Below are 27,387 nucleotides of genomic sequence, written 5' to 3' on the forward strand. Positions count from 1 at the left end.
CCCTTCCTTTTAGGCCGTTGGTTTTTTTTTTTTTTTTTTTTTACCCACAGGCACGCTAGTTCCTAGGTAGGGGAAAGGGTACCGGGGTCCATCCCATTCTGTTGAGGTTCTTGGCGGTGGCGTAGTTTGCCGTGGAATCTGGATTGCCTGGGGATGTCCTGATCCCTCTCCGGTATCCCGGAGGGTGGCTTTGGGTGTCTCTCGGGAGATGGGTGTATCTCTGGAAGCCACCTTTCGGATTCCGGGGGTGGTGGCCGAAGGAGGTATGCTTTGTGGCGGATTTCCGGCCACCCTCTCTTATGTCCACCGAGGTAGCTCGGCAGATGTGAGGTTGCTATCCCGGATTGCCAGTTTACTGGCATGATGGGTAGGGTATGGTACGAGTTCCATGCTGCATCTGCGCTACTTGCGGTGCTGAGGTCCTCTTGGGTGCGGAAGGAGATTTCTGGCCCTTTCATTCCTCCTAGGAACTATCCCTCCCCGGTCCCTCCTTTTTTTATTCTTTTTTTTATTTTTATTTTCTTTTCTTCTTTCTTTTTTTTTCTTAAAAACAGAAAGAAGTAACCTAACCATGGCAGCCCTAGTCCATGAACCTGCTACCCCCGGGCCCCTTCTTGATACCGCACCCGGTTCTGACCCCGCCTCGTCTTTGGACCACTCTTTGGACACTCCTCATGCCTCTGTACCTCTTGCCGGTGCTCTTTCCTCACCCACTTCAGGTACTGAGGCCTCGACTGACTCTTTCGATTTATCTGACCTTCGCTCTCCTCTGACTATGCTTCCGGCCTCTCCCTCTACGGTGTGGCAATTTTCGAATTGCCGGCCCGTTCCACATCGGACCAACTCTGGTCCCATGCCTAAACGCCAACGACAATTACCTGCTGATGATACTTCTCCACCTTCTCGTTCTTCTCAGAAAAGATCGACATGTCCTTCACTACCTTTCCACGCTCAGTTTCAGACTGCACAATGGACTAAATTCTTCACTTTACGACCGACTTCCTCTACTGCCTATCTTTCTGACCACAGTATTGGCAAGGCACTCCTACGCCATGTTGGTAAAGATATTTCTTTTCATGCTCTTAAGAGCGGTACGCGCATCGTCACCGTACAGAATGCTACCCAGGCTCATGAGCTTTCTCGTCTTTCCCATATCGATACTGTTCCTGTAACTATTGAAAAGCATCATTCCCTCAATTCTTGTAGTGGTACCGTCATTCTGCCCCATACCATAGTTCAACAAAATTTCCAGACATGTGGCACTGACATTCTTGAACAGCTGGAACTCCAAGATCTCCCAATCCTCAAGGTAGACACTTACGTTCTTCCTGCCCGCGGGCGGAGACGATACCCTAGCAATGTGGCTCGTTTAACTTTTGACAGCCGTGAACTCCCATCCTCAGTTTATGTAGCAGGACATCGGTTACAAGTTCGAAAGGTGATCCCTACACCGCAACAGTGTAGAAATTGCTGGCGATTTGGCCATCCAGCGAAATATTGCAGATCTATCGCCGAATGCCCAGTCTGTGGTGCCGATGACCATTCTAATACGTCTTGCAATCGACCTCCCTCTTGCCTTAATTGTCATGAGGCTCACCCTTCGTACTCTCGCCATTGTCAAGTCTACTTAAACGAGCGGGAAATCCGTTACCTCAAAGAGGCAGAAGGTCTCCCTTATGCCATGGCAGTTTCTCATCTCCGCCTCCAAGGGAGACTACCTCGTGTTTCTTATTCCCGTGTTTCAAAACGTCCCCCCACTTCTGGTATCCCATCTTCTGCACCCACCTCTGTGGTTACCTCTCCCATAGTCACTCCTGTAGCTAATTCTTTTGCTGTCCTCGGCTCAGACGTCCCTACTTCAACGTCTCAGTCTGATCTCGCTTCTTCGTGTTCTCTCTCACAAGCCTCAGTAGCGACGAGATCTCGTATGACACCTCCTCCCAATCGTCCCTCTACTTCTCAAAAGTCAAAAAAAGGTCCGTTAACACCTCCTACCCATCTTCCACCTCCTCATTTTCCCTTCCCTGTCTCTGTACCTGGTTCTCCCCCTCTCACTGGCTCTGTTACAAGTGTAGAGGTTCACCCTCCTCCTCGTACTGTACCTTCCTCCCCTGTTCCCTCCCAAGTTTCTTCCTCTTCTGCCACCTCCCAGGTTTCTGCCTCTTCTGTCCCCTTCCACGCTTCTCCAGTTCCCTCCACCCTTTCACCCCCCCTACCTTGGTACAGTCCATTACAGTTCCAATCTTTACTCATCCTCCCCCTACCATTTCCAATATTGTCTCCCATACGACGTCTCTGAATTCTGAAACACTTGAAGCAATCTCTGAATATATTGCAGAGACCAAACCATCAATGGACACTGATCCACCCTCCGCTCCTTCTCTCTCCTCTACTCCATCTGCGCAACTCCTTTCTTCACAGCGCACCGTTCCTTCGCTGCTTGAACGTTTTCCACTGCCTCCGCATGTGGACTTTTCTAACCCCTCTAGTCCGTAGGAACCCTTACCTGCGGATTTCAGGTATCTTTATCATTGCCAATCATGGCCTATTTACAGTGGAATATACGCGGCCTCAGGGGTAATCGGGGTGAGCTTCAGATGTTACTCTCCCAGTTTTCCCCTGTTGGTGTTTGCTTACAGGAACCAAAATTACACTCTGCTGTTATCTCTCCCATCTCAGGCTATAATTTATTGTATTCTTCAGATCCTTTTCCTGATGGGACCTTTAATGAAAGTGCCCTTCTTCTACGCACTGATATTCCGTACCATCAGCTATTTGTTCGTACTTCGCTGCATTACACAGCAGCCCGTATCCACTTGCATAGGTGGTATATGCTCTGTTCTTTATATCTCTCTCCTTCTCGGGCATTATCTATTCCGGATATTGCCTTTCTTGTTTCGTCATTACCACCACCGATTCTGTTACTTGGTGATTTTAATGCCCACCATTTCCTCTGGGGGGGGGGGGGTCTCACTGTGATTCCCGTGGCATTCAGTTAGAGGCTTTTCTTGCCACCCACCCCCTCCATGTTTTAAATACAGGTACTCACACCCATTTTGATCCTCGGACTCACACTCTCTCTTGCATCGATCTCTCAGTCTGCTCTTCCTCCGCCGCATTAGACTTCACTTGGTCTGTTCTTCCGGACTTACATGACAGCGATCATTTCCCAATCATTCTTACTTCCCCTTCATATTCACCACCTCTTCGCATCCCACGCTGGCAATTTGATCAGGCAAATTGGAACCTTTACTCACACCTAACTGTTTTTAGAGAGGTTCCTTCTTCGTCCTCCATCGATGAGCTTTTACACCTCTTCTCGTCCTCCGTTTTAACCGCAGCTTCTCATTCTATACCCCAAACTTCGGGCAGGCATTCTCAGAAATGCGTGCCTTGGTGGTCTCCTGCTTGTGCTCGTGCAGTACGTTTGAAACGCGCTGCATGGGGCAGGTACCGGTACAATAGAACCACAGAGAGACTTCTTGATTTTAAGCAGAAGCGTGCGATCGCTCGCCGTGTCATCCGTGACGCTAAACGCACTTGCTGGCGAGATTATGTCTCCACCATCACCTCTGCTTCCTCTATGAGTGCAGTCTGGAAAAAAGTACGAAAACTGAGTGGTAAATATTCTCCTGACCCGGCTCCTGTTCTGCGGGTTGCCGGTGTTGATATAGCAAACCCACTAGATGTTGCCAATGAAATTGGCAATCATCTGGTCCGTATTTCTCAGGGACTCCATCTATGCCCCTCATTTCTTTCCTCAAAGTCTGCCAGAGAGTTAGCACCCTTGGACTTTTCTTCTCTCAGAGAAGAACAGTATAATGTGCCTTTTACACTTCAAGAACTGGAGGCAACACTCTCAGCTTGCCGATCATCGGCAGCTGGGCCCGACGACATTCATATTCGTATGCTACAACATTTACATCAGTCAGCCCTTGCAGTCCTATTACGCCTTTACAATCTTATTTGGTCACAAGGAGTTCTTCCACAGCTGTGGAAATCCGCCATTGTTCTCCCTTTCTGCAAACCAGGCACTACGGGACATGAAACCTCCCACTATCGTCCCATTGCTCTTACCAGTGCAGTTTGCAAAGTGATGGAACGCCTAGTAAATAGACGTTTAGTGTGGTATTTAGAGACACACAACAGTCTCTCCACTCGTCAATATGGCTTTCGTAAGGGACGTTCTACCATAGACCCCTTACTACGCTTGGATACGTATGTTCGTAATGCCTTTGCGAATAACCACTCAGTTATTGCCATATTTTTTGACCTTGAGAAGGCATATGACACAACTTGGAGGTATAATATTTTAGCCCAAGCCCACTCCTTAGGCCTTCGAGGCAATCTACCATCCTTCCTTAAGAACTTTTTAACTGACAGGCATTTCCGTGTTCGGGTTAATAATGTGCTCTCCCCGGACTTTATCCAAGCTGAAGGTGTCCCCCAGGGATGTGTTCTGAGCACAACACTTTTTCTCCTTGCTATTAATGATTTGGCCTCTAGTCTTCCATCAAATATTTGGTCATCACTCTATGTTGATGACTTCGCTATTGCCTGTGCAGGCGCTGACTGTCACCTTATTACAGTTTCTCTCCAGCATGCAGTCGACCGTGTTTCCAATTGGGCCACCACACGTGGGTTTAAATTTTCCAGCACTAAAACCCACCAAATTACTTTCACTAGATGCTCTGTCATCTCCGATCATCCTTTGTACCTCTATGGCTCCCGTATCCCTGAACGTGATACAGTCAAGTTTCTGGGCCTCCTCTTTGATCGTAGGTTATCCTGGAAACCTCACATTACCTCTCTGAAGGCAACTTGTCACAGCCGGCTGAACCTTCTTAAAACCCTTGCTCATCTTTCATGGGGAGCTGATCGTCGAACCCTCCTTCGCCTACATTCCACCCTTATCTTATCGAAACTTGATTATGGTGACCAGATCTATTCAGCGGCATCTCCTGCTACTCTCTCTAGCCTTAACCCCATTCATCACCAAGGATTACGTTTATGCCTTGGTGCTTTTCGCTCTTCCCCTGTCGAGAGCCTCTATGCAGAAGCGAACGTTCCATCCTTATCCGATCGCCGTGATGCCCATTGCCTTCGCTACTATGTACGCTCTCATGATCTCCGCAATCCTTCCATTTATAGAATGGTCACTGATATTAGTAGACATTCTTTATTTGTTCGCCGCCCCTGTTTACTCCGTCCCTTCTCTCTTCGCCTTCATTCGCTCTTGTCTTCTCTTCAATTACCACCTTTCTATGTACATGTAGCATCTCACTTTTCCCTACCCCCCTGGGAAGTTCCAGCTGTTCGAGTCTGTTCTTTCTCTCTCCCTTGCTCGAAAGCCCAACTGTCTACGGTCGCTTCCCGCTCTCTTTTTCTTGACCACTTTCACTCTCATTCTCATGCCATTGCTGTGTACACAGATGGCTCTAAGTCTTCTGATGGCGTAGGATTCGCAGCAGTGTTTCCGGACAGCGTCGTACAAGGGCATTTACTATCTTCGGCTAGTATTTTTACTGCTGAATTGTATGCCATCCTTACAGCACTTATCCGTATTGCATCTATGCCTGTGTCATCATTTGTGGTTGTCTCAGACTCCCTTAGTGCTTTACAGGCTATACAGAAATTTGATACACCTCACCCCTTAGTCCTCCGTATCCAACTTTGGCTACGCCGCATCTTTACCAAGCATAAAGATATTGTTTTTTGTTGGGTCCCTGGTCATGTTGACGTACAGGGCAATGAACAGGCAGACACTGCTGCGCGGTCAGCAGTACATGACCTACCAGTTTCATGTAGAGGTATTCCATTTACGGACTATTTTGCTGCAATATCTTCCCAACTTCACACCCGTTGGCAACAACGTTGGTCTACTATGCTCGGCAACAAACTTCAATCTATTAAACCGAGTATAGGTTACTGGCCGTCTTCTTATCACCAGTGTCGAGGTTGGGAGACTACTCTCTCCCGTCTTCGCATTGGCCATACTCGTCTTACTCATGGATATCTCATGGAGAGGCGCCCTGCTCCTCTCTGTGAGAATTGCCAAGTTCCATTATCAGTCAGCCACATTCTGTTGGACTGCCCACTTTATCAACGAGCACGCAGAATTTACCTCCGTCGTCGTCTTCGCTCTGCTGCTCTCTCTTTACCTTCCCTTCTCGCTGATGGACCCACCTTTCATCCAGACTCTCTCATTGACTTTTTGACAACAACTGACTTACTTCACAAATTCTGATACCTTCAGCCCTTTCTACTTCAATCTCTTGCTACCCTCTACCCCCGTACTATCCCCTGCCCCGCTGTTTTCTGTAACCTACTGATCATCCCTCCTCCCTTCTGCCATCCAATACCCTCGCTTCCTTCCCTACCCTGCAGCGCTGTATAGCCCTTGTGGCTTAGCGCTTCTTTTTGATTATAATAATAATAATAATTATAATCAGGGGAGACCGCTAAACCCGTTGGATTACACAGTGCATGTGGGGAGGATGGAAGGTATTCAGGCTCAGTTCAGGGAACCGGAGCACTGATCCAATTCCCTAGACCAAGCGCCCCTCACCAGCATCAAGGAACCTCCCTTGACAGAAGAGGCTGATGGTTCTGAGGTAGAGCCGCCAGTCCTGTTGAAATGTCAATGTGCTTTACATTTTCTGAGGCAAATGCTAAACTTGTAGGGGTCACACATTGTCTGGATAAAAGGAAGTAAGATTCCTTACAAGGAAAAGGTCACTGCCAGCTCCTTGGCTCAGTAATCAAGACATTCCCTCACGTCCTCCAATGATAATGATGGCACAGGTGGTGCAATTGGTCACTGAAACCAACGTACAAGGGGGTAAAAAATATTTGTTCCAAAGGAAGGGTAACTCCAATCCTTGGAAGAACTTCTCATCGACATTCCCCATGAAGGGTTTGGCTTTATCAGATATCTGTTCAATAGCTTCTTTGGCAGACTAGCACACACTTGTGTTTAAGGAAGAAAAAACACTAAACCTAGAAGGGGTCCTATAGTGCCTAGGGGGTGGGAGGTCATCGATCTGATCCACTGAAGTAACATTATTATAATCATAACAAAGTGCTAAAACCATAAGGGTCATACAGTGCTGCAGGAAACAACAGTTCAATTTTTGAAGTCCATTATCTAACAATTTAAATAACTGATATAGAGTAGCAAGAAGCCAAATATTTCTCTTCCACCAAGCCATTTCATCTGCATTATATTTATGGAGAATTATTAAAGATATATGTGTTATATAATATCCAAGTGGATTACTTTACAAATTTTAAGTGTACATCAAATTATAGTCCTTCAGTACTACGGCCCTTCTTATATTTAAAATAGCACTAAACCATCATGTGTTATAGAGCAAGGCACCTCTATTAACATTTGGTTTAGTGTTCTAGTCACAGGAGCATTGAAATACAAGCAGGCCCCGCTTTACAGCTTTTCGCTTTATGGCGTTTCGCTAATGAAGCAGTTTTCAATTATACCCATTCTTCATTTTTCAGACTTCCTACAATAAATATATTCACCACTTACTATAAGCTAAGGATGAAAATATTTTAAGGTAATGTATGCACTGTATATGCATTGTTTTGACCTAGCTCTATTGCTCACTTAATATATGATAAGGCTATGTTATCTAATCCTGTACAAGTAACTACCACGTCAACCAAGGTTATGGTACTCTTATAAGGAAACAAATTATTTCTCTATCTTTTATTTCATGACAACACAAGCTGCCAAACTCTTTTAAAATCTTTTAAGCGCATTTTCCTTACAGATGTATAACTTGTATTACTATAAGGTAAAATCACATTAAAAAAAATTTATCGAGAACTGTTGCATAAAGCAATGTCCTAATACATAAAACTAACAAATCTGATGTATACAGCTTTGATGTCATTTTAAAATATCAAGTTTACATACTCAAATTAAAACCTATTTGCTTAATCAGTTTCCTGTGGGTTAAGTCAGCTTGTAATGGTTGTCTGCAGAGGAATAATATCCTGAGCATCTGAATACATCAGTATTATGTGTTTGTTTGTTGCAGTTAAAAAGTATTATGTGTTTGTTTGTTGCAGTTAAAAGCCAAACAAATCTATGTTCTTTAATGTTGCAGTCTAAGACCAAATATTAAACTAGTTGCAAATCTGCTGTCTTCTAGAGGTTTGGAACAAACTGTATGACTATGCCCTCCAGTGGTTCTAAGAACACCGCAGACATGTCTGACCGCCCAAGATCGTGGCTGAAAAGAAAAAAATATGAGAGTTAGAGGATTACTTACCATGGTACAGATGGGGATTGAACTTGTAGTGAGTGAGTCGTAAAACTACAGTCTGATGCATAGCCACTGGGCAAGTTCAATCCTCACCCGTACTGTGGTTTGTTTGCAATCGTGTCATTACGATTTCGTGAGTCATAAGAGATTACTTCATAATACTGTAATTCTACTTGACAATACACTAAATCCCTGACTAACAATGTTCTGCAGTTATGATCAATGCAAATATTAAAAACAAAAAATAAGTTGCACAGCTATTTTCTTTTCACTAAATGCTTTCATATTTTGCATATGTTCCTTTTATGTATGTTCGGAGAGCTTAGCCTTGCTTGCTGGAGGTAAGATGCTGAACAATTTATTAAAGGATAATTTATGTTTTCTTCCCTTCTAGTTTTTCACAAAATGTACTGCCATTTTGTTTATGTCTTTGTTATTCGTGTGTTGGCAAAGAGCAATTGATATGATTTTTCTTTTGGAGGGAGGATGAGGGTCTGGGTAATACTCCACTATCCTCCCTCCCAACCTGGGTACACACAAATTTCCACCTTGCCCATCCAGTCACATTATACTCATTGTAAATGTGGCAAGGAAAAAGCATGGAGTTCATGGTATGGGGCATGGGACATTAAGCACAGTGAGTGGTATGGGAAGCATTATATATCATGAAGTCGGGGGCATAGTACAGTGTGAGGAACTGAGAAGAGTGTGGGGGAGGAAAAAAGAATTTTTTTAACACCCTGGCCATATCCCACCAAGGTAGGGTGACCCAAAAAGAAGAAACATTTTCAGCATTACTTCTTGCCAGAGGCATGCCAATATACTACAATTCAAAACTGGATACATTAGGGCCCCACTTATACGGCAGGTTAGGTTCCAGGCTACTACCGGAAAGCAGAATGCCAATTTTTCCCCTTATAAATGCATATAAATACCAGGTAACAAGTTTACACTAACATATATTACATTAGCAATAGAACTAGGCATTAACCCTTTGAGGGTTTTCGTCGTACTAGTACGTCTTACGCGTAGGGGTTTTTGACGTACTAGTACTCATAAATTCTAGCGACCTCAAATCTAGTGGGAGAAAGCTGGTAGGCCTTCATATGAAAGAATGGGTCTATGTGGTCAGTGTGCACAGTCTAAAAAAAATCCTGCAGCAAACGGTGCATAATGAGAAAAAAAAAACTTTTTCCATTTTTTTTTAATAAATCAGCTACTTTGTAGTGTATTTTCGTATGGTATTTATTGTTGTATTCTAGTTTTCTTGGTCTCATTTTATAGAATGGAAGACATATTACTGAAATTGAGATGATTTTGACTGGTTTTACAATGAAAGGTGCCTTGAAATTGAGCTCAAAGTAGCAGAAATGTTCGATTTTTACCAAACTTCAAAAGTAAACAAATCGTGCCAAGCGTGCAATACACGTCAACTGGTGAGTCTAATATTCTTTCACAAGTGCACCAATAATATTTATACCATTTTTTACACTAATGCAGTAGTCTGCATAACAGTAAATCTTATATTTTTTGTGAGAATAAAAATTCAAAGTGGAAAGCAAAAGAATATAAGAGGGGCCTTGAGACGTGACTAATGACTAGAGGAAATGTCATTTTAGTGCCAGGAATGTCTTTCTTGTTTATTCTGGACCCTATTCCGAAATTGGCATCTTTTGAAATTTGTGTGAAATTGGCAAAATTGCTAAATTCTGACCACTGTACTGGATAGTTAAATTTATAAATGGGTGGTTTCTTGCACCCATTCGATAGAAAAAATGGAGATCTAGCGAAATATTCATGTTTTTTGTCGACTAGTACAGTGAAATTGGTCGAAAATGGGGCTCAAAGTGGGCAAAATCGCCGATCCGTAAACATCGCTGAGACCGCTAACTTTGCGAGAGCATAATTCCGTAAGTTTTCTATCAAATTTCAAACTTTTGGTGTCGTTATGATCGGGAAAAGATTCTCTATCTTTTCATAAGAGAAAATAATTTTTTTTTTTTTTTTTAAATTTGGCCGACCCTGAGAACGAGTTTCGGAGAGGGCCTGTCGACCCTCAAAGGGTTAAAAACAATAAAAAGTAAAATACACACACAGTACACCCATTACTTACCTTAAAATATCTGTAATCTTAATGTAGGGTGAGAGATGAGTTTAATTCGTAGGAAGACAGGTTTGGGAGGTATGGTAGCCAGCCAGGTCAGCCCACCCCACCCGCACGTAATATATTACATTTAATTAAAGCTCCTCAGAGCGATAAAATACATATACAGTACATTCATTAATTACCTTAAAATATTTGTAATCTTAACGTAGGGTGAGAGGTGAGTTTTATTTGTAGGAAGTCAGGTTTGGGAAGTATGGTATCCAGCCAGGGCAGCCCTCCCCACCCTACCTACACGTAAACAAACCAGACGAACATGTCTGGTTTTTGTCACTTTACATTGTGTACAAGTTGTCTCCATGTTGATACAGTAGAATAAATAAAGAGAAACACTGCCACTCTCATGTAACACCATTTTTAGAAGAAATGACACCCTGAGTGAAGGCATACTTATGTACAGGTACACATACGTATAATTATCAGCTATAATAATAATGTAGGTATGTAGTCCGCCTGGGCTACATACCTACACCTATCTACATAGCTACACGATACTTAACATGGCCCAGAGCCATATTATTACCATCGACATACCATGTTCACCGAGTTTAATTGTTTCTAACAACTACCTTTAGATGCCATCATAAACAAAGGGAGAAGTAATGAATAATTCATTCCGAGAATTGTAAACAAAAGCGTTATGTATTAAGGGGAGTGACGTAATATTTTCCCTCTGCCCGGCTACCACACCTCCATAACACAGCATAAACATTTAATGTTTATATGCTATGTAACGTGTTTTTTATATAATTCTGAAGAAAAACCATAGATGGCTTAATGAAAATGTTTATATTAATGAAAAATAAGACATTTAATGTGCCAAAGTGATTATTATTAGTATTACAAAATGTTTTCCCTCCACCCAGCAACCACACCTCCATAGCATATAAACATGCTGTTTATATGCTATGTAACATGTTTCTTATATAATTTTGAAAAAAATATCATAGATGGACTAATGAAAATGTCTATATTAACGTAAAATAAGACACTTAATGTGCCCAAGAGTGATTATTATTAGTATTACGTAATGTTTTCCCTCTGCCCGGCAACCACACCTCCATAGCATATAAACAGCATGTTTATATGCTATGTAACGTGTTTCTTATATAATTTTGAAGAAAATATCATAGATGGATTAATGAAAAAATCCATATTGACGTAAAATTAAACATTTAATGTGCCCAAGAGTGATTATTATTACTTAATAGAGAGATGTGCTCATGGAGAATGTAAACAAACCGGGTGGCATGCGCCGTATTTCAAAGATTGCTTGCCGTATAGAAAGTTTTGGTCATAATTTGAGATCACTATATTAGCGGAAAGCCGAAAAGCAGGGCCCTACTGTATATATATCCCCACCCCTCCTTCAGAGTGCAGGAACTGTACTTCCCATCTTCACAACTCAAGTCCTTGGGAATGCATCCCCAATTATAATGTGGATGTTTATAAAGAATAGGTTCCGTATATCAATTAACTATTTTGTTTTTGAAAGGCCTTAACCTAAGTGCTGGGAACCTACTGTACTTACTTGCTAACAGGCACATCAGAAGTTGATCTCAAAGAATTGTCTCCTTTTCCAGACACCCCTTCTATTGCAGTAAAGTCAACTGTCACATTACTGACAGGACTCAGGTTGACAGCTACCGCATAACCAGGAGTGCCCTTTATCACTCTGAAAAATTATTAAGTTACAATATAGTATACCATTATTGGGAAGCATCTACCTAATGATTACAGGAAGGACACACATATATGCAACAAGAACTCCTGTACAAAACTACACAACTGATTAAAAGCATTTAAATAATCATTATGATTATAACTTACGGCATCCTGACAGCAAAAAAATAAGAAAAAGAATACATTAGATAACATCGTATTAAATGTCACTGCATGAAATCACAATTTTATAAACAAACCTAATTCCCTAAAACATTTTGTTACAACATTACCAACATTATTTTGTACCACTGAAAACCATTCCAAACACTGACTCCTTTAATCAATTATTGATGTACTAATGCACAAAGAAAATAGAAAAAGACAATATTAACTTAAACATTGCCATTTGCTCTTTTCAAAGTATCAGCACCACCAACTGCCTTATATCCATATGGACAACTTATGAATCTGTGAAAAACAGAAAATACCTTGCTGCTAATGCTATATCAGATGACCAAAGTTTCAGGAGAATTTACAAGAGAAAAATGATGTTTAGTACTGTAAAATATATATGGCTAGGTCAACTTTGTGTCTATCCTGCCCACAAATGCATATAATGACCACTATTTAGCATTACATGTCTATTTTATTATATTACCAATGAAGTTCTTGCACATTAACAATTCATTTTGTTCAAGGAAATTAATAATACAAAATAAAACATACATACAAGCATAAGCAAGTTTGAAGCAAATCTGACATAATTGATAGCTGAAAGAAGAAAGTAAATACATGTAAAACTCACCTGGCATATGCTATAACACTCTCATTCGATTCCGCAAACGTCAAGTTGCCCACTTTCACAGATTCCTTCTCTCTTAATTCGGAGAGTGACTTGATAAATTCCTTCTGGCTGTCAAAATAAGATTTATCAAAACCATCAAGGATTGGTGTTCCAGGTACCATGAACAGCGAGAGAGTCACCAAACGCACCACATTAACAGGAATGTGCCCTTCAGCCAGCTTGGGATTGAACTGTAAAGCAGGAAGTAAAAAGCAGACAATCAGATAAGCACACTAGTCCTGACACTGGCAATAAATTGTTACAGTGGTTGAGTTCATATTCATAAGCTTTATTTCATTAAAAAATAGCAATTTTCATGAGGTTAATTATGAAAAATACATATTTTAACACACTGGCTATCTCTCACCGAGGTAGGGTGATCCAAAAAAGAAACTCTTACCCTATAATAAGACCAGTCATTAATGTGATCATCAAGAAAGCTGCGGAACTTCGTGGCATTAAAGCCTGCTACCAGTTCATTCTCCATGTCTGCAACCCCATAAGCAACAGCACTGCAAGAGATATAAATACTAAATTATAAACAATCATCATGACAGATCTAGCATAAATAAGTATGGCTCACTTCTCTGGGAAAGGTTTAAATTTGAACAATGTAACAACCAAGCAGCCTCAGAATTTTTTAAGATACTGAATAAAATTATTAAAAGGAAAATCAGCATGCATTGTAAATAAAATGTTAACCATTCCATTGTTTGACACTGTTGCCAGTCTTCTTGATGGATGCTTCACCCCCCCATTATGAAGATAATTCTCAGAATCACTTAACCAGCAACACACTCAGCATCATCTACCCATCTTGACCAGTCCTCCTCTTACCTTCAAATTTTGAGTATATTTCATTATTGTTGTCTATTTGCTTATTAAGACCTGGAGACCATGAACTGCACTAATCCAGCTGAACTTACTACCACAACTCTCCATAACTTTAATAACAGCTTATTCTATCTATCCTCTTAACATTGTAAGAATTATGATTAGAAAGGTTTGAAAATAGATTTTTATTATTTTATTAACACATTTGCCGTTTCCCACGAAGGCAGGGTGGCCCGAAAAAGAAAAACTTTCATCGTCATTCACTCCATCACTGTCTTGCCAGAGGCGTGCTTACACTACTGTTATAAAACTGCAACATTAACAACCCTCCTTCAGAGTGCAGACACTGTACTTCCCATCTCCAGGACTCAAGTTTGGCCTGCCAGTTTCCCTGAATCCCTTCATAAATGTTACCTTGCTCACACTCCAACAGCACGTCAAGTCCTAAAAACCACTTGTCTCCATTTACTCCTATCAAATACGCTCACGCATGCTTGCTGGAAGTCCAAGCCCCATCGCACACCAAACCTCCTTTACCCCCTCCCTCCAACTTTTCCTAGGCTAACCCCTACACCACCGCCTCTCCACTACAGATTTATACACTCTCAAAGTCATTCTATATTTTATGAGAAAAGTGTATAATATACCCTCAATTTGAAGGACTAATGTGGACAAGTGTGGCCAGTAATGGCAATTGCGAAGAACAGATACTGTTTTGCAATGACATCAGCAGAAAAATGGACTGTTCCGTAACTAGCATTCTGTCTCCTTTGCTTCCAAATCAGTTGATGTAAATAGAGCAGACTGAGCAGTATTTCTGCTTTGTAGTACCATGAGAAGTTAGTTTTTTTTTTTTTTAAACAAGTAGCCATCTCCCATCAAGGTAGGGTGACCCAAAAAAGAAACACTTTCACCATCATTCACACTATCATTCATTATGGCAAATATCTGATATAATATCATACAATTCTTTTATATAAAAGTTTTACTTAATTTTATTTTCCAAAATGCTCCTGACCATCCAATTTATTACAAATTGTCAACAGACAGTCAGTTAACAGTAAAACATAATTCTCAAATATATCAGATTTAATTTTCATAGCTGAAATGTGCAGTAATTCAGCCAAGAATTATTTATCTCTTAACCCTTTCAGGGTTGGCAGGCCCTCTCCTAAACTTGTTCTCAGGGTCGGAAATTTAAAAAAAAAAAAAAAATTATTTTTTCTTATGAAATGATAGAGAATCTTTTCCCGATCATAAGGACACCAAAAGTATGAAATTTGATGAAAAACTTACGAAATTATGCTCTTGCAAAGGTAGCGGTCTCGATGTTTATGCATCAGCGATTTCGCCCACTTTGAGCCCTATTTACGGCCAATTCCAATGTACCAGTCGGCAAAAATCATACCTATTTCGCTAGAACTCTATGTTTTCTATCGAATGAGTACAAGAAACCACCCATTTACTGCTTTCAACTATCCAATAACATGATCAGAAATTGGCAATTTTGCCAATTTCACAAATTTCAAAAGATGTCAATTTCCAAATAGGGTCCAGAATAAACAAGACAGACATTCCTGGCACTAAAATAACATTTCCTCTGTTCATTACTCATGTCCCCAGGCCTCTGTTACATTTCTTTTGCTTTCCACTTTGAATTTTTATTCTCACAAAAAATAGAAGATTTATGTTATGCAGACTACTGCATTCGTGTAGAAATGGTGTAAAAATGGTATAAATAATATCAGCGCACTTGTGAAAGAATATTAGACTCACTAGTTGACCTGTATTGAACGCTTGGCACGATTTGTTTACCTTTGAACTTTGGCAAAAATCGAACATTTCTGCTGCTTTGAGCACAATTTCAAGGTACTTTTCATTATGAAACCAATTAAAATCATCTCAATTTCCATAATATGTTTCCCATTCTATAAAATGAGACCAGGAAAACTAGAATACATGTACAACCATAAATAGCATATAAAAATACAGTGCAAAGTCGCTGTTTTAAACCAAAAACATGGTCGGAGTTTTTTTTTTTCTCATTATGCACTGTGTGCTGCAGGATTTTTGTTATACTGCACACACTGACCACACAGACCCATTTTTTCATATGTAGGCCTACCAACTTTCTCTCGCTAGATTTGAAGGTGCTAGAATTTATACGAACTAGTACGGCACCAACCCTGGTGTGCAAGCCGTATTAGTACAACGCCAACCATGAAAGGGTTAAATACACTAATTTCACCATACTGTTTCTGATTCCCCAATTCTTGAGATACTCATTAACATACCATCGTAATGTTACTGTCCAGAAATTGCAAGTCAAAGAGTATTCTGGGTACTGATTAATTTTTTTTTTTTTTTTATCACACTGGCCGATTCCCACCAAGGCAGGGTGGCCCGAAAAAGAAAAACTTTCACCATCATTTACTCCATCACTGTCTTGCCAGAAGGGTGCTTTACACTACAGTTTTTAAACTGCAACATTAACACCCCTCCTTCAGAGTGCAGGCACTGTACTTCCCATCTCCAGGACTCAAGTCCGGCCTGCCGGTTTCCCTGAACCCCTTCATAAATGTTACTTTGCTCACACTCCAACAGCACGTCAAGTATTAAAAACCATTTGTCTCCATTCACTCCTATCAAACACGCTCACGCATGCCTGCTGGAAGTCCAAACCCCTCGCACACAAAACCTCCTTTACCCCCTCTCTCCAACCTTTCCTAGGCCGACCCCTACCCCGCCTTCCTTCCACTACAGACTGATACACTCTTGAAGTCATTCTGTTTCGCTCCATTCTCTCTACATGTCCGAACCACCTCAACAACCCTTCCTCAGCCCTCTGGACAACAGTTTTGGTAATCCCGCACCTCCTCCTAACTTCCAAACTACGAATTCTCTGCATTATATTCACACCACACATTGCCCTCAGACATGACATCTCCACTGCCTCCAGCCTTCTCCTCGCTGCAACATTCATCACCCATGCTTCACACCCATATAAGAGCGTTGGTAAAACTATACTCTCATACATTCCCCTCTATGCCTCCAAGGACAAAGTTCTTTGTCTCCACAGACTCCTAAGTGCACCACTCACTCTTTTCCCCTCATCAATTCTATGATTCACCTCATCTTTCATAGACCCATCCGCTGACACGTCCACTCCCAAATATCTGAATACATTCACCTCCTCCATACTCTCTCCCTCCAATCTGATATTCAATCTTTCATCACCTAATCTTTTTGTTATCCTCATAACCTTACTCTTTATTGTATTCACCTTTAATTTTCTTCTTTTGCACACCCTACCAAATTCATCCACCAATCTCTGCAACTTCTCTTCAGAATCTCCCAAGAGCACAGTGTCATCAACAAAGAGCAGCTGTGACAACTCCCACTTTGTGTGTGATTCTTTATCTTTTAACTCCACGCCTCTTGCCAAGACCCTCGCATTTACTTCTCTTACAACCCCCATCTATAAATATATTAAACAACCACGGTGACATCACACATCCTTGTCTAAGGCCTACTTTTACTGGGAAATAATTTCCCTCTTTCCTACATACTCTAACTTCAGCCTCACTATCCTCGTAAAAACTCTTCACTGCTTTCAGTAACCTACCTCCTACACCATACACTTGCAACATCTGCCACATTGCCCCCCTATCCACCCTGTCATACGCCTTTTCCAAATCCATAAATGCCACAAAGACCTCTTTAGCCTTATCTAAATACTGTTCACTTATATGTTTCACTGTAAACACCTGGTCCACACACCCCCTACTTTTCCTAAAGCCTCCTTGTTCATCTGCTATCCTATTCTCCATCTTACTCTTAATTCTTTCAATAATAACTACCATACACTTTACCAGGTATACTCAGCAGACTTATCCCCCTATAATTTTTGCACTCTCTTTTATCCCCGTTGCCTTTATACAAAGGAACTATGCATGCTCTCTGCCAATCCCTAGGTACCTTACCCTCTTCCATACATTTATTAAATAATTGCACCAACCACTCCAAAACTATATCCCCACCTGCTTTTAACATTTCTATCTTTATCCCATCAATCCCGGCTGCCTTACCCCTTTCATTTTACCTACTGCCTCACGAACTTCCCCCACACTCACAACTGGCTCTTCCTCACTCCTACAAGATGTTATTACTCCTTGTCCTATACACGAAATCACAGCTTCCCTATCTTCATCAACATTTAACAATTCCTCAAAATATTCCCTCCATCTTCCCAATACCTCTAACTCTCCATTTAATAACTCTCCTCTCCTATTTTTAACTGACAAATCCATTTGTTCTCTAGGCTTTCTTAACTTGTTAATCTCACTCCAAAACTTTTTCTTATTTTCAACAAAATTTGTTGATAACATCTCACCCACTCTCATTTGCTCTCTTTTTACATTGCTTCACCACTCTCTTAACCTCTCTCTTTTTCTCCATATACTCTTCCCTCCTTGCATCACTTCTACTTTGTAAAAACTTCTCATATGCTAACTTTTTCTCCCTTACTACTCTCTTTACATCATCATTCCACCAATCGCTCCTCTTCCCTCCCGCACCCACTTTCCTGTAACCACAAACTTCTGCTGAACACTAACACTACATTTTTAAACCTACCCCATACCTCTTCGACCCCATTGCCTATGCTCTCATTAGCCCATCTATCCTCCAATAGCTGTTTATAATTATGACAAACTAATAATCAGAGTGTTTTCAATACAGTAGCCATCTCCCACTGAGGCAAGGCGAACTGAAAAAGAAGAAACGATAGGTTTTCTTTTCACATTTAGTAATTAATCATAAAGTGTAAACACTAAATCATCTCACCCATCAGCTGGCTCCAAAGCATCATTCAGAATTTTACTGGCATTGACCAATTCTTCTGTATTTGCATTGTCCACCAAAAATCCTCCGATCCCTCTCTCCTTCCAGATACCACTAAACAAGTCCTGTTTGGAGAGAGACAATTCAGCATATAATCACATTCCCTACATACACTGTAATCTACATTTTAGAAAATTCCTCACTTGTTCCCAACATGAGCTGTCTGAATTAAATGCCAATTAGCTTTATAGAATATGACAATCCTCAAAACTTAAGAGAAAAAGTTGGCCACAGGATATTACTATACAAATGCCCATACAAGCAGTATATTTACAATACCAGTTAAATATTTGTCTTCCTCAAAACAATACATTACTGTTTACATTATCATTATTACAGAATCCTTTCTAAAGAGTTAACATATACAAATGAGGTAAAATTTCCACTGTCTGTAAGTGTCTATAAGGCAACTATGATCCATACCGCTCCTACTGAGTTACTGAGTGTAGGAGTGGGAAATTCACTTAGGTCCTGAATTCATTTTAGAAGTAAATCAAATTGAATCAACAAACACTGAACACCCAGAAAATGTAAAATATAAAACTATAAAAATTATTACCCCCCCTTTTTTTTATATTATTACATCAGCCGTCTCCCACTGAAGCAGGGCGAAAAAAAAAAATTCACCATCACTTACTCTATTATTTATTTACCACCTTAATTTGAGTCTGAAAAGTATTTGAATGCAACTAAAATTGACTCAAGGTAAACATAGAAATTTGACTGCAATGAATGCTTTAGTTATCATGCCACCACAAAGAAATTGCAAAGTTTAATTGCTCAATTATTGTGAACTCTGCCAAGCAGCACACACTTACAGTCAGTTTCTCCAGAAGATCAGAGTTGCTAAAGTCTAATTTCCTAGATTTGTGCTTGAAATAGTCACTCATATTAGGGTTCTTGTACCAGTTGTTGTCTGGTGCCACCTCATCTGGCACTGAGTCAGTCACAACACGAAGACCATGTGTCTTTGCTGCCTGTTAAAAAATAATAAGGTGCACTATTTGAACTTTAAAAGGCCCATGAATTTTCAAGGTCAATTAAAAAGTGTCATTAGAACAGGGCAATATTTTAGAATTACCAACAAAATGTTACATAAATGGACACAGATGAAACTAATGCTATATATTGTTATGGCAATGTTTTGCTCTCCAGAAACTGTGTCCATGATTGGTATACAATGATTCCAGTACAATACCAAAGTACTTACTTCAAGAATGGCCATGACATCTGACTTGTTATACAACGGATTGATATTTTCAAAGTTCAAGGGACTGATCAGATCTTTTATGTACACTGTTGTAATACCCAGATCTTCTGCAATCTTCACTAGGTCTGTAAATATGTTACAAAAATTAATTAGTGGTAATGGTAGAATTACCAACAAAATGTTAGGTAAGTGGACACACATGCAACTAATGTGACGTTTTCTTGTGGCAACATTTTGCTCTCCAGGAACTTTGTCAAGCCATAACAACTTGACAAAACTCCGGGAAAGTGAAACATTGCTACAATAAAATGTCACGTTAGTTTCACTTGTGCCCTTCTACCTAACAATAATTATCAATGACTGTTAAATCCATAGCAGAAACTAAATTTTGAGTCACTTTTTTCCCAAACCATTAGTGCTTCTTTTTTATTATAATAATAATAATCTTCTTAAACCAAAAATTGGCAAATTAAACATGATGACCAAACTTAGAAACACTTACCGTCAGGAGTTGCATCAGAAGACATGTCGGCATCAATGGGGTTGTTCACGTCGTACTGAATCATGGCCGACTCCTGAATCCAATCTAGGGTCTCCTTTGGTGCACAGCGAGGAGCTTGAATGATGATCACAATGGCCAGCACCAGCATTGCAACCCAGCCCAACCTAACAAAAAATAAAATGGCTGTTTAAGGCATACCTGATCCACCGCGAGGCCTGGTCACAAACTGGGCTGCAGGGGTGTTGACCCCTGAAACCCCCTCCAGGTATAATCCAGGTATACCAAGTAGATAAAGTACAATTTTTACCCCAAGACAAATAGTATCATATTTTTTATTTATTAAATGTTAAACTTCTAATAACAAATACACTCACCAAAATACAATGAACAAAGCCCAACGAAGACGGACCCAAAACGGATCATTGCTGTACTTCATCAACTCTTCTTTCGTAAGTCCACTAAAGGTTGGAGCCAGTGGAATGTCAATCTTGGCATCTCCATTTGGTGGATCATTGGATGTAAACTTTACCTGTTGGTAAGAAACAAATTATTAACCTCTTATTTATATCCCCTTTATCCCAATTTTCCATTTGTACAATTCAATCATATACCCCCCTCCCCTAGTCACCTCTTCATAATGGAAATTCAGTGCCTTCAGCCTATCTTCTCAGAAAAGGTTTCCAACAGTTGAATTAACTTCCACCATTCTTCTCCAGGTTTTCTAGTACATTTATGTCCATCCTATAATACCAAAACTAGACCTGAAATGCTTAAACTAAATAAAGCCTTACCAAATGATATATGAAAATTTGTCACGGAAGCTTCATTATAACGATAGAATTGAATATTATATTATTTCCTGTCTTGTATTTTTAGATACAGAATATATGGATAATACAGTGGTACCTCGAGTTTCAACCATAATTCGTTCCAGAAGGCTGTTCGAGTGCCGTTACCAAATGAATTTGTTTCCATAAGGAATAATGTGAATTAGATTAGTCCGCTTCAGACCCCCAAAAATACACTTACAAACGCACTTACAAAAATACACTTCCATAATTATTCAAGTTGGAAGCTGTTCAAAACTCGAGATACCACTGTACGTATTGGCCTTATATTCTGTATCTACAAATACAAGGCAGGAAACAAAACTGAGGTCATAAGGTTGAGAATACGTTTCTCATGCAAGGCTTTAACAACCTCTTTGCTTAATCATATTGATTATCATACTTGGGGTATTCCCAATGCCAGTTCAATAGATGATTAACCAGCCTTGCTTGTTTAGAGGCCCCATCTCCCACATAGAGTAAAAAAAAAAAATTCTCCCTATTCATACATGAATTGAAGAGCTACAGGAATAATTTAACAGGCAGAATTTGGGTCTAATGAAAAACAGGTAGTAGTGTGTAGTTCACTGTTCTGTGCATCTATTATTATTGAGTTTTGGCCAAGATGTTGATAAATAATTTCCACAGTAGGTGTGTTTCCTGTGTTATAAGTATGATGGGCCAGTAGACCTAATGCAGTGTTTCTCCATTCTTATGCACTTATTTCCATTGGGAGCCAGTATAAGTCATTTTGACTTTTTGGGTTATCCAAAGTAATCTACACTTGTGCTTCTATGCATGATAATTTATATAACTGTATTAATGTGTACCTATACCTGAATAAACTTACTTACTAGTACTGTATCATATGCACAAGTAATCTCTAAACCCTAATGGGTCATAAAGACACTGTACCCGCTCCAGTTACCTTAATGCTGGCCTCAGTTCACTTTAATTTTCAAACTTTTAGTTAAAATTAAAAAAGTTTAAGAATTATTGCAAATATGGATATTAGGTCCTTTTAAGAAATAACAAACTATTTTTTTTCACAATATAAGTTTGCTACCTACACCCCACCACAATTTTTTCTTCTGGATATCGTTATTCTGATTATTAGCAACAATAATATTTTGTGGGGCATGCAGCATATCAGACTTTTTTGGGAGTTATATTGGGCAATTTACACACATTATCATATATGTATATATATTACAGTCACCTGAATTTGTATAACTGTACCTGTACCAAAATAAACCTAATTTAATGTAAAGAAAGGTTGTGCCGGTCCAATATCTACCACTGGAGGAGTAAGGTGAAGATATATTAGGTTATTTCAAATGAGTTTATGTTTGTTATGTTTATTGTACATGCGCACCACAAAACATTTATAAGAAAATCAACATAATATTGGATATTTTTAAGAATAAATTATATAACTGTAGCCTTCAGTCAGTGCTATATCCATCACGTGGCTTACCAACACTTATTTCACATTTAAGAACATAAGAACATAAGAACGAAGGAACACTGCAGAAGGCCTACTGGCCCATGCGAGGCAGGTCCAAGTCCCTACCGGCTTAAGCCAATGCACCCAACCTAGTCAGGTCAGGTCACATTGACTTAAGGGAGGAACACGGCAACCGACCTGTTAGCACAAGCTATCAGGTCCAACTCACACCCACCCACATCTACTCATGTATTTATCCAACCTATTTTTAAAGCTACACAACGTTCTGGCCTCTATAACGGTACTTGGGAGTTTGTTCCACTCATCCACAACTCTATTACCAAACCAGTACTTTCCTATATCCCTCCTGAATCTGAATTTTTCCAACTTAAAACCATTGCTGCGAGTCCTGTCTAGGCTAGATATTTTCAGCACACTATTTACATCCCCTTTATTTATTCCTGTCTTCCACTTATAAACCTCAATCATATCCCCCCTAATTCTACGTCTTTCTAGAGAGTGCAGTTTCAGGGCCCTTAGTCTATCCTCATAGGGAAGGTTTCTGATACATGGGATCATCTTTGTCATCCTCCTTTGTACATTTTCCAGAGAATTTATATCCATTCTGTAATACGGTGACCAAAACTGTGCAGCATAATCTAAATGAGGCCTAACCAAGGATGTATAGAGTTGAAGAACAACCTGAGGACTCCTATTATTTATGCTTCTTGATATGAAGCCAAGGATTCTATTAGCTTTATTGCGAACACTTATGCACTGTTGTCTTGGTTTCAGATTACTGCTAACCAGAACTCCTAAATCTTTTTCGCAATCCGTAATATTAAGATCTACATTATTTAGTTTATATGTGGCATGGTTATTGTCCTGTCCAACATTTAGAACTTTGCATTTGTCTATATTAAACTGCATCTGCCACTTCTCCGACCACTGCATCAGTCTATTCAAATCTTCCTGGAGTGCTCGAATGTCCTCGTCAGAATGAATTCGACGGCCTATTTTGGTGTCATCGGCAAACTTGCCGATGTCGCTCTTTATGCCCTCATCTATGTCGTTTATGTAGATTGTGAACAGCAGGGGGCCCAACACTGACCCCTGTGGAACACCGCTCGTGACGCTTCCCCACTCTGATTTCTCCCCATTTATGCAAACTCTCTGCTGCCTATTTGTCAACCATGCCTCTATCCAGGAAAAAATTTCTCCTCCTATTCCATGTGCTTTAATTTTCCTCAATAGTCTCTGATGTGGGACCCTGTCAAAAGCCTTACTGAAGTCCATATACACAATATCATATTCATTACCATGATCTACCTCCTCAAATACCTTAGTGAAAAAAGTTAATAAATTCGTAAGGCAGGAACGCCCCTTTGTAAAACCATGCCGAGATTCGTTGATTAATTTATGCTTTTCAAGGTGGCTACGAACTGCCTCGGCAATTATTGATTCCATAAATTTTCCCACTATGGAGGTTAGGCTTATTGGTCTATAGTTCGAAGCTAAGGACCTGTCACCTGTTTTGAAAATAGGTATCACATTTGCTATTTTCCACTTATCTGGCACCATGCCAGTTTGTAGTGATATGTTGAAAAGATTAGCCAAAGGTGTGCTAAGCTCCTCTTTACATTCCTTTAGAACCCTTGCATACAGTTCATCAGGGCCTGGGGATTTGTTAGGTTTTAATTTATCTATTTGCCTAAGGACCATGTCACTTGTGACCCTAATAGTGCACAGTTTATTATCGTCCTGTTCTACATAATTTATCATTACTGGAATATCGCTGGTATCCTCCTGTGTAAAAACTGAGAGGAAGTATGTGTTAAAAATTCTACACATTTCCTTATCACTGTCAGTGAGCTGACCCGAGGAACTTTTGAGTGGGCCTATCTTGTCCCTGATCTTACTTCTGTATACCTGAAAGAATCCTTTTGGGTTAGTCTTCGATTCTCTTGCAACTTTAACCTCATAATCTCTATTTGCTTTTCTAATTCCCTTTTTTATTTCTCTCTTTAACTGAATATATCGATTTCTTAATTGCCCCTCTCCTCTTTTGATTTGCCTATATATGCCTCTCTTTTGACCAATCAGATATTTTAATCTATTGTTCATCCATTTAGGATCATTTTTGTTTGATCTGATTTCCCTATTTGGAACATAATTTGACTGAGCAGCTAGAACTATGCCCTGGAAAGCATCATATCGGCAACCATCACCACCTACCTGACCCCTAGTCAGGTCATTCCAGTTCAGCCCACCTAAGTAATTTTTCAGTCCTATGAAATCAGCCAAGCGAAAGTCAGCAACTATTATGTAAGTTATTTTTACCAACTCCCTGGTTAAAAAAGTCTATAAAACTCGCCATCTACAATAAACAGGTAAAAAAAAAAGGATGGAAAAATGTGGTTAAGCTGTTAGTTACCTCTGGACCATCATGGTGAGAGGGGCCTTTATGTTAGTTACTTCTGCACCATCATGGTGAGAGGGGCCTTTATGTTAGTTACTTCTGCACCATCATGGTGAGAGGGGCCTTTATGTTAGTTACTTCTGCACCATCATGGTGAGAGGGGCCTTTATGTTAGTTACTTCTGCACCATCATGGTGAGAGGGGCCTTTATGTTAGTTACTTCTGCACCATCATGGTGAGAGGGGCCTTTATGTTAGTTACTTCTGCACCATCATGGTGAGAGGGGCCTTTATGTTAGTTACTTCTGCACCATCATGGTGAGAGGGGCCTTTATGTTAAACCATACCCCCGGCCGGGATTGAACCCGCGGTCATAGAGTCTCAAAACTCCAGCCCATCGCGTTAGCCACTAGACCAGCTAGCCACAATAAGATTCATCCAACTAGGTATATTTCTACACCATAGGAAAGTTAGCACAGGCACCTCTGTGACCACAAATGCAAGTTTTTACAGACGAATCTCCAGCTAGCGTGGCCGTGACGAACTCTAGCTCAAGTCCCTTCACTGCCGTCAACATGACTTAAGAAATCGTAATGACACGATTGCAAATAAACCATACCCCCGGCCGGGATTGAACCCGCGGTCAGAGTCTCAAAACTCCAGCCCGTCGCGTTAGCCACTAGACCAGCTAGCCACAATAAAATACTTTGTGGTCACAGAGGTGCCTGTGCTAACTTTCCTATGGTGTAGAAATATACCTAGTTGGATGAATCTTATTGTGGCTAGCTGGTCTAGTGGCTAACGCGACGGGCTGGAGTTTTGAGACTCTATGACCGCGGGTTCAATCCCGGCCGGGGGTATGGTTTATTTGCAATCGTGTCCTGGTCTAGTGGCTAACGCGACGGGCTGGAGTTTTGAGACTCTATGACCGCGGGTTCAATCCCGGCCGGGGGTATGGTTTATTTGCAATCGTGTCATTACGATTTCTTAAGGCCTTTATGTTAGTTACTTCTGAACCATCATGGTGAGAGGGGCCTTTATGTTAGTTACTTCTGCACCAATGGAAATAAGTTAGACAGTCCTCGATGACGCACTGACTTTCTTGGGTTATCCTGGGTGGCTAACCCTCCGGGGTTAAAAATCCGAACGAAAATCTTATCATGGTGAGAGGGGCCTTTATGTTAGTTACTTCTGCACCATCATGGTGAGAGGGGCCTTTATGTTAGTTACTTTTATTGTATGTGAACACCACAAAAATAACATATATAAGAAAACAAGGTAATAATGGGTATTTACAAGAATAAATTATACAGCTTTAACCTCGAGTCAGCCATATTGTATCTAACATCACGTGATCTCCTAATTATCCATATTTTACACTTCCAGCAACTATCATCTAACTGCTTTTATTAATTCCTCGGCTAAAATATTTTTTCACTGATCAATAACATTAAATATATAAAATAATGATGAAAAACTTGAGATTGTTAGTTACCTCTGGCCCATCACTGTGAGCGGGATCTTTAGTGTTAATCACTTTTATTATATGTGAACAAAATATAAAACAATATATATTGGAAAATCCAACGTAATAATGGATATTTTCAATAATAAATTATATAGGTTTGGCCTTCAGTCGGCCATATTGTATCCCACAATGTGACAACCCAACATTTAACCTTATTTCACACTTCCACCAACTTTTATCCGTTTTCATCAATTCCTCAGTCATAATAATCTATCAAACCCAGTATGAACATTAAATATAGGCAATAAAGAGGCTGAGTAGTAGTGTTAGTTACCTCTGGTCCATCACTGGTGAGAGGCACCTTAGTACCGTCCTCCTGGGGCGCCATTTCAGTGTTGGCTGCACCGTTCTTCACACTGTTCTTCTCCTCAGTCATGGTGGCTGCCCCTCAGATCAACCTCAAAGCTAAAAATATCTTATCAGCCGGATAATACTTGTGTGGCTTCGTGCCAAGTGTGGCGTAGCTGACTGACTGACTCTGAGGGAATCTGTCCCTCCCTCCTCTTCTCCCTCTCTCCCTCCCTCTCTCCCTCCCTCCTTCTCCTTCACTCCTACACTGCTGCCACCTCTCCAGCACTGTATGTATATTAGTAAGTATGGAGGTACTCTCCTGTTTGTGGTTGCAGGGGTCGAGTCGTAGCTCCTGGTCCTGTATGTTTGTAATGTATGTAAGTACGTGCTCCTTAAGTGAATGTGACTTGACCTAACTAGGTTAGCGCATTGGCTTAAGCCGGTAGGAGACCTGCCTCGCATGGGCC

The 27,387-nt window shown here is 40.5% G+C and overlaps 1 protein-coding gene across 1 annotated transcript; it reads right to left on the reverse strand.

Moving 5' to 3' along the window:
• Window positions 1-7,711: 7,711 nt before the first annotated feature.
• CD98hc (CD98 heavy chain) lies at window positions 7,712-27,123 on the reverse strand. The gene is made up of 10 exons (XM_053775243.2): window positions 26,904-27,123; window positions 20,784-20,938; window positions 20,410-20,573; window positions 19,908-20,032; window positions 19,516-19,674; window positions 18,641-18,762; window positions 13,362-13,473; window positions 12,923-13,152; window positions 11,984-12,127; window positions 7,712-8,255 (listed from the first exon to the last, which is right to left on the reverse strand). The coding sequence occupies exons 1-10, from the start codon at window positions 27,003-27,005 to the stop codon at window positions 8,171-8,173; spliced, it is 1,398 nt and encodes a 465-aa protein (XP_053631218.1). The 5' UTR covers window positions 27,006-27,123; the 3' UTR covers window positions 7,712-8,170.
• Between the last annotated feature and the right edge of the window lie 264 nt (window positions 27,124-27,387).

This window comes from Cherax quadricarinatus, chromosome 11 (genome assembly GCF_038502225.1).
Source record: "Cherax quadricarinatus isolate ZL_2023a chromosome 11, ASM3850222v1, whole genome shotgun sequence".
Classification (NCBI taxonomy): domain Eukaryota; kingdom Metazoa; phylum Arthropoda; class Malacostraca; order Decapoda; family Parastacidae; genus Cherax; species Cherax quadricarinatus.